Here is a 17312-nt window from a genome sequence, read left to right as displayed (position 1 = left end):
TTTTTTTTTTTTTTTTTTTTTTTGCAAAATTTAAGACTAACAAAAATATTCACATATAATCATATTTTCACACATATATACAATAATACAAAGTAACTCAATTTTGTAATGCTACAATGGAGCCATAGAGGATCCTTACCTTTGTAGGATGATCTGGAATTAATGAAGTCTGGACTGGACATCTCAATAGTCTCAAGAATGAGTGTAGCAACTTGTTAATTGGAACACTGGAAGTGAAACAGAGAGTTAAAATTAGCACCACACAAAATAAAACTAACATAGTATACATAACTATTAACTACATAAGTCACAAATTTTCTAAAAATGTTAAAATTTAACTTTTCAGTAAAAAAATCTAAAAAAAATAATTAAACTTTTCAATATATGAAGTATGAACATCTACTTTCTAAACACAAAAAAAAATATTAAAAGTATAGAACTATTCATCAACAAATCTAACAAATTCAGGAATACACAAAAACACATATATTGACATATGGGAAATTTTTTCTGGAAAAAAAAATATAAACAAATCTTTGGCAAGAATACAAAGGCGAAATTTTAAAAAAAAAAAACTATTAAAGATTTAATTTTCTGAAGAAAAAAAAATAGACAAATAAAGTAAATTTTACCTGTTAGATTATCATGGCCAAAGGCTTTGACGGCGTCCTTTGAGTAGAGGGCTAGTGAACGGCGGTCACAACTCACAAGTCAAGTTGAAGCCCAAAGGAGATCTAAGGTTTCCTAAATAGAGAGGTGAGAGAATGAGTGATTGAGAGGTCAAAGGAGATTCAAAGTTCAAGCGAGAGAGGGACTCACCGGGAGTGACTGAGTAACTAAAGCAAAGGCGAGACTTGAGAGAGCGGAGGGGGGTGAGAATCGGAGACGCCGAGGTGAGAATCGGTAACGTCAGGGCGAGAAGCAGAGCCGCGGAAAGTGTGTGAGAGATGAGAGACGGAGACTGGAGAAGCCGAGAAGGTGAGAGTCTGAGAGACACGGATTATTACTCAAATCTATGACTCTGACCTAATTATTTAGCCTTATCGTGCTTGTGTCATTATCGTGTCGACCCGTTAACGAACCCGCGTACACGAATTGCCTAGTCTACATTTGCCTCGGTTGCAAGATTAGAATTGATCAAAATTCTAATCTCAGTCGCTTGCACAATGCGGATCAAACTACAACAAATGGATGTCAAAACTACGTTCTTAAATGGGCATTTAATAGGAAAAGTCTATGTTGCACAACCAAAAGGATTTGAAGAACCGAGACATCCAGACTATGTGTACAGACTGAAAATGGCACTATATGGACTAAAACAAGCACCCAGAGCCTGGTATTAACGATTGACAGAATATCTAATTAAGAAGGGATATACCAGAGGAAGTGTTGACAAAACCTTGTTCATCAAAATGTATGACTCTGACCTAATTATTACTCAAATCTATGTAGATGATATAGTTTTTTGTTCTACATCAGATCATCATGCTACCAAATTTGTCAACCTCATGAAAGAGGAATTTGAGATGAGCATGGTAGGTGATTTAACATACTTCCTTGGTTTACAAATTAAACAATCAGAAGAAGGTGTATTTGTTTCTGAAACCAAATATGCTAACAATCTTGTGAAACTGTTTGGGCTTAACACTAGCAAAAGTGTACGCACTCCATTTCCCACTCACATGAAACTTCACCGTGATGATGAAGGAAAATATGTTAGCCCAAGTCTATATAGAAGCATGATTGGTAGTCTACTCTACCTAACGGCGAGCAGACCTGACATAAGCTTCAGCGTTGGGGCATGTGCAAGATACCAGGCAAACCCTAAAGAATCTCACTTAACTGCTTTCAAGCGAATTATAAAATACATAAAAGGTTATTTCAAAAAATAATAATAAAATACATAAAAGGCTCCTTGGATTTAAGGATTTGATACTTGAAGGAGTCAAGTACACAACTTGTTGGTTTGACATATCCGGACTGAGCAAGAAACGTGGATGACAGGAAAAGCACATATGGAGGCTATTTTTATCTAGGCTCAAATCTTATATCTTGGCTAAGCAGGAAGCAGAATTCTATATCCTTGTCCACGGCTGAAGCTGAATACATACTTGCGGGAAATAGTTGTGCCCAACTGATATGGATGAAACAGATGTTGGCAGATTGGGATTTCACAACAGGTAATCACTCTTTACTATGACAACTCGAGTGCAATAAGCATAACAAAAAATCCGGTTCTTCATTCTCGCACTAAACACATAGATATCCGGCATCCGGTGTCCCGGTTAACACTCTCACATGGATGATGAGAGTGGGTTCGAGCCTCAATGGAGGCAACTGTTAACTCTTTGTGCTTCAGTAGGTTGAGAAAGTAGCTATGAACTGATACTACATTGTAACAGAGTAGTACTCAAAAAAAAACTATAAAGAGATATTATTATAATATAATACCTATAGTAATCTCCACATATATTTATTTACAACGCCGTTAAAACGAGTATATGATATATGTGTATTCATGTGTTGCACTAGTTGTCTCGTTAAAAAACCTTTTAATTAAAAAAATTATATCAAAGACGCAATCAAAGACAAAAAAAGTACAGTTCTTGGTCTTCAAAACTCAATCTTCAAGATTAATTCAAGTAGATGACACTCACTGTAAAGATAACAATATTCAAATTCTACCCCATAAAAACATCTTTTCAAAAATAAGTGTAGAAATGAATTTTGTGATGAATAAATCTCCTGGATTATCACTAAAGTAAATATTCTGTATAATAATTTTGTGACTCTTATGGGGCTCATGTGGGTTGAATATTGACTCTATATATGCTTTGTCAAATATTCTTTTGCATACACATTTCTCATTTGTGCAACACAAGCTTTATTATTCTCATTGAGAACATTTGGGGTAATTCATAGCATAACCAGTTTAGGACTTGGCATCATGAGGACCAAATTAAATAAGATAGCCAGTACCCAAGTAGCCCATCAAAATCTTATATTGGTTTCTCACATAAATGTCAAAATCTTTGTATCTTGAAGATATCAAAAGATATTTTCGGGGTAGTTTATTACCAATTCTCTAATAAAATGATGCCGGATATCTATGTGTTTAGTGCGAGAATGAAGAACATGATTTTTTGTTATGCTTATTGCACTCGAGTTGCCAACAGTTGCCTTCATACTTTATAGTATTGTTGTTATATTGAGACTATGTACTTGATGTATATATTGGAATGAAGGATGATTTATAAAATGATTGATAATTCTCTCTATATCTACTAGTCTTTTGAACACTTTGCGCGTTCTTAGCATTTCTGTGCCCAGCAAGATACGTGCAGTGCACGTTGTGCACACCTTTCTATTTTTTTTTTAAACTGTCAAATTTGTAAAAAAAAATTATTTTATTTTTTCCTTCCCTTTTTACCTCTCCTCTATCCTTGTTGGCATGACAAAAATCTAAAAGAAAAAAAAATCATACCCCGTAGCTAATAAGGTTGCTTTTGTATTGACTAATTATAATTAAATATTTAATTTTTTTTATTAATTATGTATTCATAAAATTGATTAATATAATTCTGTACGAACTAATAAAATAAGACATATTGAATCAATAATATAAAAGATTTGATATAGAAAATTTTACACACATTTTTCTTAAGGCCAAAACTTGTGCGAGACGAGTTGGGTCAATATAAAAATATAATACTTATATTGAAAAATGTAATATTAACCCAGAATAAAGTATTTATTATTTATATGAAAGAATATAATATTTTTATAATTTGATTAGTATTAATTTTTTTTTTTCAATATAAATATTAAAATTTCATCTTGACTCAACTCCCCTTATGGGTAAGTATAAGTCTTTTCTTAATTGATTTATCCTTAGCTTATTATAACCCACAGGAAAAAACAAAAAGACGGGACTGCAAGACCTCAAAACCTGAAACCGGTTGCTATAGCAGTTCAACTCATTCAGAAATCAAAATCCATCAAATAAGCATATACCATATAATAAAGAAATACATGTTGCGTGTAGTATAAAATTAAAGCTAAGCAAGACATCTTCTTCACCTTTCTCCAAATTACATCAAAGTATCAAACATTATTCACCATGCAGTCAACCACCGTATTTTGTTCTTTCCTTCTCTTCTCCTTTCTAGCACTGCAATTTTCTCCGCCTTGTGCAGCGGCTTCTCAGCCTAACCCGGTACTCGACATGACCGGAAAGATCGTCCGACAAGGCATCGACTATTACATCAAGCCAATCCGACAAGATTTAGGCCTCGGACTCAACCTAGCTAGCGTCGGGAACCACACATGTCCACTCAGCGTCGTTCAAAAAGAACCCTACGACGGGGGCACGCCCGTAACATTTTTCCCCGTCAATCCTAAGAAAGGCGTTATACGTGAGTGGACCGACATGAACGTCGAATTTCCCAAAGGCTACTCGTTTGTGGAGGCGCTGGATGCTTGCCCCGGGTACTCTTTTGTCTGGACACTCGATGGTTACAAACCGTTGTCTAGTGAGACCCACTACGTGGTCAATGGTGGCGTCAAAGGAAATCCGGGCCGGGACACTATAAAGAATTGGTTTAAGGTTGCCAAATCCGGTGAAGGTTACCGGTTCGTGTTCTGTCCGTCAGTGTGTGAATATTGTGAAGTCATTTGCAAAAACGTGGGAATCGTTGTGGAGGATGGGCAGAGGCGTTTGGCTCTTACAGATGATCCTTTGGAGCTCAAGTTTGAGAGAGTTTAAATTGTTTATAGTACTCTGATCTATCTATGTGATTCAGCATTATCCAATACCTCCTTCCAAAAATATAAGAGCTAAGAATTGTGTTTGAAATAATAATGTTCAAAAAATTTGAACAAACAAGACTCTTAAAAGAATTTCAAAGACTTTTAAAGTGATGGATTTTAATTGACTTTTGTAGAGTTTTTGTAAACTTTTCTAGAATATTTTAAACTTTCATCAACTTTGTAAGAGTTTATACAAACATTTATAGACTTTTAAAAACTTGTTCATATTAAAAAGTTTACAAAAGTCATTAAAACTCTAAATTGAATACGCCCTTACAAACATTCCATAACTTCTATTAATATATTATTTATAATTTTCTTACAAAAATATATTTTATAAATTATAAATAAATTAATGCATTGTAAAAAAAAATAAATAATAAATATTGATTATTAAAAAAATAGAGTGTATTATATATTAAGAAAATATAGTTAATTTTCACTAAATACAAAATAAATAAAAATTTCTCAAAAAATCAATTTAACACAAATACATATATTAATAATTAATGAATATACAATTATATAACATTATATTAATTGAATAAAATTTATAAAAAATAAAATTAAAAAATAAAATTAGAAATTCTGTTGCAACCAGCATGTGATGCTGGTTGCAGCAGAATTCTCATGCTGCGAACAGCTGCTGTTCGCAATAATTTCTTTTTTTTTTGCTGCGAACAGCAGCCCCGGCTGTTCGCAACAATTTTTTTTTTTGCTATTCACACAAATAAATTTTGTTCTAAACATTAGTAAATAATAATTTTTCATAGCAAAGTATATGAAATTTATGAAAGGTTTGAAACGTAGCGTAAAATTGATGAAAAATGTGTCTAGTTTACATAGAGATAAAAAAGTTTGGAGAGAATCTTGATAAGTTTGGGGTTTAAGGGTTGGATTTCATATATTTATATTAATAAAGAAAAAGTCTATCGAAATCCTATTATGACAGAGTCTATGAAAATTAATAACTTTTTGAATACCAGTAGACTTTTAATGACTCTATAAAAGTTTGAATCGAATACCAGTATATTTTTAAAGAGTTTTAAAAAGTCTTGATTCAATATCAGTAGACTTTTAAAGAGTTTTTAAAAGTCTAAATTGAATACCGCCAAACTTTTAAAGTTGATATAAAAGTTTATAAAAGTCATGATGGAATACACCCCTTAAGATTTTCTTTCTAAGATTCTGTTTGGTTTTGTATTTGTAAGTCTAAATTAAATGAGATTCATCTTATTTAATTATTTAAAATGTATAAAATTAAAGTTATTTTGGCGTGTTTGTTGGTTGTTCAAATCAACCCCAAAAGGAAATATCAAAATAAAAGAAGAAATTGAAAAGGAATTTAAATGTTTGAAAATTTGGAAAATGATTTTCAGAAGTCATTTTTTAGATTTTTTGGTATAATACTCGAACAAAACGGAGTCAAAAGAAAATATTTATTTTGGTCAACAATTTTTTTTTTAAAGATCCAATTCGGCGAAAAATGTCTTCTTAAGTTTTTTAGTCGAAAGGTATTTTTCAGATTCTTTAATTTTCATCAATCTTCCCTCTTTTCTTTTTTTAAATTAATTTTCAGATTATTATTATTACTACCACCACCACCACAAGCACCGAACCACCACCACCACATCACAAGACAACTACACCATCACCACCACTACCACACCACCATCATCACCACCACCACTACCACACCACCACACCACCACCGCCGTCGCCGCCACCACCACCACCAATACCACTACCACCACCAACACCACCATCATTTTGAGTTTTGCTTGAGGACAAGCAAAAAAGTTAAATGTGAAGTATTTGATAAGTGTTCAAATGCACTTATTTCTATTAGTTATTTCAAATAAATTTGGTTTACTTCTAGTTTAGATTGATTGAATTTTGGTACTTAGTTCTTTATCATTTTTAGGTATTTCTAAGCAAAAATGATAAAACAGGACAATTTCATAAAATAAAAATTAATTTCGTAATCGCCACATCATCTAATTACTTGGTCAACAGGCCACTTTAGGTTTATTTGCTTGAATTTGCTGTTGAGTGACCTAATTGTAGTTTGATGGCCTATTTAACCCTTATTCCTATTTTTAAAAATTTTTTATTGTATGCTTTTAGTTGTTTAACATATGAGTTTATTACTGAAATGGTCCATCGACTATTACAATTTGGTCCACGACAATTTTTCTTGCCCAGTTAAATCATCGACTTTTAAAAAATTAACCATTTTGTTCCTATGTTTATTTTACTGTTTAATATTCGTTAAACCGGGACCAAATTGATAATTTCATTATAATCAAGGGACAATTTTAGTCAAAAATTAATTATCAAAATGGTCCCTTAACTATAGAAAAGTTATCAATTTGGTCCCAACTTAACGGTTTTTTAACACCAAAATAAACGGATGACCAAATTGGTTAAATTTTTCAAAGTCGAGAACTTAATTAGGCAAGAAAAATTGTCGATGACCAAATTAATAATTTCACAATAGCCGAGGGACCATTTCGGTAATAAATCTTTAACATATATACTTAATCATTGTACATGATATTTTGCACAAGACGTATACGTACTAATGAATAGCACTCTATATGTATAAAACTAAAGAGAAATAACAGTACGTACTATAACCAGTATATGGAGTAATGTTTATTTCATTGTTCTTAGACCATTTCTCTCTTGAGGATGGTTTATTGTACTACTACTACATCCAAATCGCTAAGATAATTTAGGATCAGCTAGCACATATATAGATCGAACATTTTTAAGCCTTCTTAAAGTTGACCTCCAAAGGTGTAAGGCGTAAGTCTACTACCAAACGCCTCTGTCCGTTCTCCACCGTAATGGCAATATCTTGGCAAACAGGATTGCAGTCACACAACGACACCGGACAAAACTTGAACTTGTACCCATTTTTGGTCTTCAGAATCATGAACCAGCTTCTCGCCGTGGAGAAACTGGGGTTTCCCTTATCTCCACCGCTCAACACGTACTGGGTGACGTCAGTGTTTTCCGGGTCGTGTGCGATTTGCCAGAGAGTAGACTCGGGGCATCCCGCGTTTGAGCCGGAGAACTGGACGTTGAGATCCGTGCCGTTGCGAACCACGTCTTTGGGGTTCACGGGGAAGAACGTTACCGAGTTGCCCGTCACTTTCGGGGCGTCTTGGACCACGCTCTTCGGGCAGGTCTGGTTGCCGGTGGAGGCGAGGTCGAGCCCTCCGCCTTGGCTTGGCTGTACTGGGACGATGACGTACTTGACGCCGCCTTGGACGGTGTTTCCGTCGGTGTCGAGCACTGCCGGGGGCGTCTGTGCTGCGTTGTTGGAAAGTAAGGCCGAGAAGAGGAAGAGAGAGAGGAATAAATATGGTGTACCCATTTTGAAAATATGTATTAATTAAACTTCTGTGAGAGTTGGAGATGAGGGAAGAGGAACGAGGCTGGGAAGGATTTAATAGGCGCACAAGTGTGGGGATCGGATAGGATGTGTCTATTCAATGATTGCTGCATGGATTTGTTGGTATTTGTCACGCAACACGTTATTAATGTGTCTTAATGATTTACCGACAGGGTGAGGTGTTTTATCTTAGAAGTATTGTGTATTGAAAATGTGATATACCGATAAATAAAATCGTTATTGTTTAAAGAAGATCAGACAAAGATAAGGAACTACTTTTAAAAATGTTTGTCATAAAAGTATTTTGTATTCAAAGTATGTTTAAAGACAATACACTAACCGTAACTGATAAAAATTATTGTCGTTAAAAAAATTGTATAAAGACAACAGACTTTTACAACCACTGTCATAAATGTGTTGTGTATTCAAAATGGACACCAACAACACCTAAATAAAACTGTTGTCGTTGAATAAAATGTACAAATACAACAAACTTTTAAAACCGCTAGAAGTCTTATGTATTCAAAATGTCCTTAAAGACAACACACCAATTTAAACGGAAAAATAAAATTCTTGTCTTTAAAAAAAATAAAGCACAAAGACAATGATTTTTGATAAACATATTTTTAAGTAGATTGTTGACCGATGTGAAAAGTAAGAGAAAATGAATGAGTAAGGGGAGAGTAATGAGGTTTTTAGGCTATTCTTTTTCCTGCAATATTCTCTTGTTTTCAAAATAATTCTATTTATACATTATCAACTTTACTATTCTCTAGCTCACTATATTTTCTACATCCATGTAACTCTAATTCACTTTAAAAAATAGGTCCCAATTTCAAATCCCTATAATTTCAATAATATAAATTTTAATAATAATAATAATAATAGTTCTAAAAAAACATAAAACAACTACAGAAATAATGCCAACTTTTATATTTTTTGCCCAGCTTGATTATTGTGCAATCTTGCAAGACAAGTGCCATAAGGAACAGTGTAGTCTTGCAAACTCCCACATTTCACGGATGGGGGTAGTCTTACGTAACAACTAAAGCAGTGTTTTGTTGGATGGAAAACTACTTATAAGGAACATTTTTTTTTATAAATTTGAGAAAAATTCAGTTTTTTATGATTTGGTTCATGAAAAATATATTTTTCACTTGAAAAGTTTTTTAACAATATTGGTATTTTATTTTTCATAGACATTGTGAAAAATTTATCATTTGATGAGACAATTTTACCATCATAGACATTTGGACCAAATATGTATAATAATTTTTATTATATTATTACAATAACACACACACACACACACACACACACACACACACACACACACACACATATATATATATATATATAAATTTATGATATTGTAATAATATTTTAATTTAAAAATCACTATTACTTTTATTATCATTACTACTGTGTAGAGGCATATTGGTTTTTATATACTCATTTTTCCTTACAATTTCAAATCCAACCAAACAATGAAATCAATATTATCAGTAATTTCTTTCCACTAACCCAATAATGAAATCAATCTTCCTTATATTTTCTTTTCCATTGAATTTCAATTTCATTCCTCAAATATTTTTCGCGAACCAATTCAAACGGGTTGTAAATTTGTCCAAAAGTTTTAAAAAGTGTAAATTATATAAACACACACTATTTCACACAGTACCTGACCAATGGACGCGTGCTCCAATTGCAGTACCATGAATCAGGGTTCACATTGCATTGTGGAATTTGATCCAAAAATTATGTGTTTGCAATTAGCATAATATATGTTTTCAGTTAATAGATCATGTGCATGTAATTACATTGAAGGCACATAATATATATGTTAACTACATCTTACGTGGTTGTCGTTAATTAACATATTATGTTCTTGTAGTTAACATATTATGTGTCTTCAGTTTATTTACAGACACATAATATGTTAACTGCAGACACATAATCTGAATGTCATTTTAGACCATAGTTCACAATACAATGTAAAGTAGATCCTGGTCCATGATATCATTTGCATGTATGATCCCACCCTGATATAAGAATTTTTATCAACTTTTTCATTTTGATTTGTAAATGTTAATAACTTAATATTGATATATATTATAACCAAATCCTTTTACAAAATTGAAAATGGGTACTATACGGTGTTTGGTTCAAACGCGGAATGGATTTGATGGCCGGATTCAGGAATTGTTATTATCAATCATATGTATTGAAATTGTATGCGTGGCCAAGATGAATTGAAGAAACACCTTCACGTCAAACATGACTGCTTAGGGCAGATATGTTTGAACGGATTGAATCATAAATTCGACAATTCACATAGCGATCACACTTAATTAATTGCCATTGTCCGAATGTGAAGTAAGCTTGTAGATATAGCTTTGTCTACGACAAGAATGCATTTGGATATAATTTACTTTCAATCACGTAATATCATATTTCACCTAATATCTAGATTTGTAGGCCATTATTTCTTCATCTTGCAACGCCTTTACACACTTAATATCCAATCGTTATACCATGGACCAGAGTTCACACTACTGCATTATGGATCTTGGTCACGTGTTTGTGTTTTGTGTTATGACTTTTGGTGTCTTGCGTTATGAAATTTTGTACCTTGTGAGTGTGAATTTTGTACCTGAAATAAATTAGTAATTGTGTCGAATTTATGTGTCTTGTATTGTGAAGTTAATTTTGTGTTTAGCACCTAAATCGTATTTGAAAAATAATTAAATATATAACATGTGTATGTGTCTTGTATTATGATTTTTTGTGTCTTGTGTTATAAAACTTTGTACCTTATGAGTATGAATTTTGTATCTCATCATTTCAATTTAGCTGGGTCCATAATGCTATGTTGTGTCTTGTGTTGCGATTCTTTTTGTGTTGTGTGATCAAATTATGTATCTTACGAGTATGAATTCTGTATTTGGTCGTTTCAATCCATGGTCCATAATATGGAAAATTGCGGTCCACACAGCTGTGTGGACCACGATCCAAAATGACGTTGTCGAATTTTATGACTTAGAATAATGTGCGTTATGAGTCAGAATAATGTACATTATGTGTTAGAATAATGAAACTTCTGGAGTAAGATAATGTACTTTATGAGTTAGAATAATGTAAATTATGAATTATAAAAATGTATATTACAGTGGGTCGCGTGAAAAAAAAATTACGCAAAACGATGTCGTTTTTGGACCGTGGAGTGTGGATCACAATCCACGCAATAACTATTGCCATAATGCTATGTGTACCCAGATATAAATTGCCCTTAATAGCTAGATTTGTAGGTCATTATCCGGCCTGTCAAAGTAACTTGTTGACCTTGGCTACCTTTCCTCTATTATGTATGGAATATCTCAAATGCCTTTGAAAAAAAAAAAATCTAGAGAGCTTGATTAATTCCCAAAGAATTAATATAATGAATATAACAATTTATAGCATTTGTCAGGAAATATAGTCATTTTGTTCATACAACATTGATTATTACTATTTTTTCTTTTGTTATCAAGTTATAACTAGTCAATTTGTTCCTTCTATCCTTCATAATTAGTGTTTTCAAAATTTTATCTTCAAATATGTTAACTTTGTACAGCTAACAAGTTCTGTCAACAACAGGCTTATCCAGTTGCAATATAAAGTTTTTTTTTAGTTGTCTTATTAGTAATTGTTTCTTATTTAAGCATCTGTATTGTAAGACACCGTAAAGTCATTCAAAAACTTTAGGGTGTGTTTGGTTGTCAGGTTTAATTATCAAGAATGAATATCAAAGTCATTATTATTGTTTGGTTGACAGGTTTTTAGAATACTACTATGAATTTTGATACTCAAAATTCATTTCCTAATGAAATAAGGATTTCATTCCTTTATTCCTCCTCAACCACTTTCCAAAACTATTTAGATTTTTGTATTAAATTTTTTGTTCATATTGGCGCTTTGGATGTTTTTATATTAGAATCAATTGTCTTGATTTTTTGTTCTTACATATTTAAAATCTTTATTCCCATTATAGGATCATACATAACCAAACATCAATGTTGATAATCATTCTCATTCGACCCTATTACCAAACATGCAAAATACTTTCACCAAAACTCATTACCATTACCAAATATTTGATACCATTCCAATTCTGATTTCCAAGTGCGAACCAAACACACCCTAATGTATACAATAGTAAAGTATGGCATTTAAGGTTATTGTTTAATTTTAGTTAGTTTGCAAACAGACTAAAGAGAGATGCACAATAAAATGGAACACTGTACACAGTATAGCTTTATTAATTCAGCTAGTATATAGACAAGATTTTGAAGAACTTGTGTAAGAGAAATGAGTACAGCTAACAAACTTTTACTTAGTCAAGAATCTTTAAACAAAAAAATGAAACAGGCTATAAGTGGTGTTGGTCCCGGTTTAATTAAGAAATTAAAGGTATGTGGCGGTTTAAATAGACTTTTCTGGTTTTGAAAGAAAGTTAGGGATTCTTCAAACGAATAAGTAAGTTAAGCTTTCAACACTTTTTGATGGATCCTGACCTACGCCCACATCCCACCTGGGACTGGACTCGGCTTTCGTTTCGTCATCGATTCGAACCCGTGACCTCGGCTCTGATACCAATTAATGGATCTCAGCGACCCATCCCGTAACTGCCGGAAGTCAAGCACGCTTAACCATAGAGTTCTTTGGCTATCTGGTTGCCATATCCTACTTAAAACCAATTGGTGATAGGTAGGTGGACATTAACCATTTAACCACATCCCTCTATGGTAAGCCACAACGCCACGTCTCGAATCGAGCAGGGGCTGAACTCGGCCAACCTTGCCGACGCCCAACACTTTTAGTAAAGTGAAGGTGCCATGGGCTTCTTTGAACGAGACTTGCTTGCATCACCTCGATGCTACCTTAGTGACCATCATGCATGAGACCTAGCAAAGACATCCATCTCCTTGCTTTAGTTAATTGTTTACCTTTACTTTTCGTTTGATTAAGACCTCAATTCATGTTACTTTTGGCTCGTGTTAATTCTCGTAACTCTTGACACTAACCTCCTTGAATGCCACACACGCAACTTGACTCCAATTTGCCATCGTCAAGAGAACGACACTCGGGGAACTTATTCCTTGTTTACACTTACACCTCACCGCAAACACTACTTCAATCAAGCTACATTGATTCTAGCAATCTCTTGTTAAGAATCAATGCCGCCTTAGACAATCCTAGAGGTGGTCATTCTCAAAAGAAGCAAACAATTCATCATAGACAACAAGAATAATTCATCAATCCATTGCAATGCAATAACCTAATTTAGAAATGCATTTCACACTAGCATCATGACTAGAATCACAATTCAATTCCTTGTAGAAAACCTAGCCACACATTCTACAAATTAAAATCATCATTTAACCTAAATTCACCAAATTGAAAAGCAATTGAAGTAAAGATCAAAGCAAGAAAGTTGATTACCTAGTAGATTGCAAGTAAAATCCAAACTACAATTGAATTCAAGGAGTTGAAAGAGTGTCAAGCCTTCTTCTCCAAGAACTTCTTCAAAGTACAATGTGCAACTAGAGAGAGAAAGTATAAAAGTGAATCTAGTTCTTAAGTGCTGAAAATCTAGGAAGATATCTCCCTCTCTCCAAAAAAGCCTCCTCTCAAAATATCTAATCCTAGCTTAAATAGCTTCCCTCCAAAGCATATTCTTTCAAAAATCTGCACTGCTCCTTGTCCACGACCCAATCCACAAGCGTGGGTCGCTCGTGGATAGGATCACTTACTCGACCACGAACCCATCCACGATCGTGGATTGGGATGTGGAACCTTCTGTTCCCCATCCACGATCGTGGATCTTTCTGTTGACATGCTCCACTTGTGTGATTTCTCCTTGGTTGCTCCAAATCAAATCCATATGCCTTCTCTTAAGCTTAGAACCCTTCAAAACCACTAAAGTGCAAGATATGATAGAGCTTTGAAAAACATTAACACATTAGAGCAATTATGACCATAAATCAACCACAACGGATAGCAATTGAGCATAAAACAACCCCTTAAAGACCCTTAAATTTAAGTGTTTTTGGCATCTATCAGTCACGAACCACACTCCGGGGTAATGAAGCCAATATCCCAAAGACCCAAGTAGTGGGCTCGGCTTACCCAAGGGGCTCGGGTCGCAAACCATACTCTGGGGCGATGTAGATGATACATACAAGATACCCAAGGTGCAATGAATCACACCCCGAGGTGGCGTAGGCGGTCCATGTGCCAACTAAGAGCAAAGCAAGAGGACTAAGGGGCCCGGATGTGCTTCGAAATCTATGAGATAAGTCTAGACTCCTTAAGGGGATGTAACTTGATGAGTGTTCGGCGGAACAAAGGCAAGGAGACCCGTGCACCTTAGGGTCTGGCCCCAAGGGAATATTCGGCTAAAGATAAGTCTGAGCACCATGGAGGCCCGAGGGGGCGTTTACGATGTTGGTTGGGGTCAATCCAAAAACTTTGACATGAAATATTATATTAAAAATAATCTAAGCTCAGGGGCGCTAGTTGTGACAATTATCCATTATTGCCTAGAAACGCACACCTAAGAACATGGTTGAAAAAATCGCTAGGCGCCCGAGGAGCGCTCGGGGAGCGCCTAGCGCCTAGGACGCTTAGGCGGGGATTAATCGGATCCTAAGCGTCTGTGTATTTTTTATTTTATTTATTATTTTTTAAAATTTAAGTATATTTAATTTTTTAAAGACTAATAATTATAAATTATATAATACTTTAATAGTTAATAATAAATTATTAAATATTTACCTAAAAAATATCTAGAGTTTGTACAATTTAGAGTTATTTCACTCAAAACGATGTTGCTTTGAATGAAATAACCTATTAAAAAAAAGGAACAATAGTTGATCGGTCGACTAGGCGGCCTAGTCGGTGCCTAGGAGGCCTAGGCGGTCAGCGTCTAAGCGGCCTAGGCAGTCGCCTAGCCGGCCAGCCGCCTAGACCACCATTTAAGGTGATACGCTAGGCAGTCGACTAGCGCCTAGGAGGGGATTAATCAGCGCCTAGGCGGGATTTTTGCAACATTGCCTAAGAATGAATCGACCTCCGAAGTTGGCCTTAAACGGCTAGCCATTCCTGTCCCAAAGCTCGTCTCAGGGTTAGGAATGTTGGGCTTTAACCCATTCTCGTTGCTCACCGCGTGGGATTTGACTTGGTCTCGCGTCCCACCACCATTTCCGAAAGTTCTTTGGGCTTTAAATTTTTATGTATAAATGACCATTGTTAGGCAATTGAGGGCAACATTTATAGGAATACTAGTTATCACACGCGCGTTGCGCGATTAAAGCAATGCCTAATGCGTATTTTTAAATTAGTGTTCCTTAATTGGTTAAAGTAGTCATATAATAATGAGAGAGAAAAAAATGCTAAATTAACAAAAATCAAAGAAATAGTCTTGGTGCTTATATATTTTAATAAAACATAACGAAATTGTAAATAGCTAAATTGCAACTAAAATAAGTAGAAACAAATAAACCACTTACATGTGAGCAAATGGCATGTCATCATTGTCACTTGTTTGGACACCGGTCTGACCATTTAAAATCCATGTGTAATTGTATTTGTGATCAAATAATTTATAGTTGTCTGGACAGGTTTGACAATGACATTTGAGATGATGTACCATTTGTTGGCTTGTAAAGTGATATCATACATTCCAATGTCATTATCAAACATTATTGATTGAACCCGAGTTCCTTGCATTTAGATATAGCATTTACAATAATGTTGGTGGTGAATGAGAGCATCTTAATAATAATAATAATACTAATAATGATAAAAATAAAATAAAATAAAATAAAATAATAATAATAATGGGAGAAAAAATTTACTATTTACTTACTGTTTAATCCTCAAGTATGATGAGCATATACTTTTTCTCATGCGTTTCAATAGTGTTTTTTGGTTCGTTTTTCTTAACGACATGAACTATACAACTCTAGCCCACAGTTTGTGTGTTAATATCAATTAACTTTACTGCATTTGTCATTATTACTAATATCCTTGTGCCATGGAAAATATGTTCATAAAGGATGTTATGAAATAATATAATGGGAACCACAACATAAATTCAAAAATCATAGATTAAGGAGTTAGGAGTAACTAAAATGTGTAGATTATAGAGGAATATAATGAGAACAACAACATTACATACAAGGATACAAGTATATTAGATGAACATGTTATACAATAGATATATTTACATAACGATATTGAAGTTATACTAATTAATGAGTATACCATCATTGATTTTTTTTAAAATTGTAATCATTATGAGTACAAATACAAATAATAGAATTAGCATGATAATATTTTGACAATCATACCTATAGAATGTCAAGTAGATGGTGTGTTGCAGGATATGTTAGGTTTAGTTTTGGGTGCATACCAGTGAGAATGGGAGATGTATACTGTTGTTTTGGGTAGAATAATGGTTTAGTTAGGAATCTATACAAAATTGTATTATATAATCTTATTAAGACTTCAATATTCTAATTTTAAGTTAGGAATCTATACAGAATTGTATTATAGAATATTGCCAATTTGTTTGAAAAATGCAATAAAGAAACAAATTGCTTAAAGAATTTAATGTTAAACTTCCGTTATATTTAACAGAAAAATTTGGTAAAATTATAAAAGATTATGATATATTAGGAATTTAATTGGAGGTTGCACAATAAGAAAAACACAAAGTACAATATGTTATAGCAGATTATTACACCAATATTTTTTTTTTAATTCCAGTTAAGGGTCTAACATTATTGGCTCTTATTATAAGGGTAGATAATTGACAATATGAGACAACATTTATAACCACATAATAATTGAGGGGCTAAAACTAAAAAAGAAAAGAAGATAGATCTATTTTTTTGTTTAATTTTTTGTTTTGTTTTGTTTGTTTTTTTTTTTTTTTTTTAATTTTCTATTGTCTGCTTTCAGTTGCTTAACATATTTTATCATTGGATATTTTGCACAACACGTATGCTGATGACTAGCACTCTATATAAAACTAAAGAGAAATAACAGTACGTAC

At 33.6% G+C, this 17312-nt stretch overlaps 2 protein-coding genes across 2 annotated transcripts; one reads left to right on the top strand and one right to left on the bottom strand.

Annotated features, from left to right (window-relative positions):
• Positions 1-4116: 4116 nt before the first annotated feature.
• LOC115995567 (miraculin-like) lies at positions 4117-4827 on the top strand. The gene has a single exon (XM_031234632.1). It carries the CDS (start codon positions 4121-4123, stop codon positions 4763-4765), a length of 645 nt encoding a protein of 214 aa, XP_031090492.1. The 5' UTR covers positions 4117-4120; the 3' UTR covers positions 4766-4827.
• Positions 4828-7320: 2493 nt separating this feature from the next.
• LOC115996286 (kunitz trypsin inhibitor 5-like) lies at positions 7321-8247 on the bottom strand. Its single transcript, XM_031235477.1, has one exon. The coding sequence runs from the start codon at positions 8192-8194 to the stop codon at positions 7583-7585; it is 612 nt and encodes a 203-aa protein (XP_031091337.1). The 5' UTR covers positions 8195-8247; the 3' UTR covers positions 7321-7582.
• Positions 8248-17312: the final 9065 nt, after the last annotated feature.

Source organism: Ipomoea triloba, chromosome 11 (assembly GCF_003576645.1).
Source record: "Ipomoea triloba cultivar NCNSP0323 chromosome 11, ASM357664v1".
Classification (NCBI taxonomy): Eukaryota; Viridiplantae; Streptophyta; class Magnoliopsida; order Solanales; family Convolvulaceae; genus Ipomoea; species Ipomoea triloba.
Note: the sequence above shows the minus strand (reverse complement) of the source record. Positions and strands in the feature narration are given on the sequence as shown.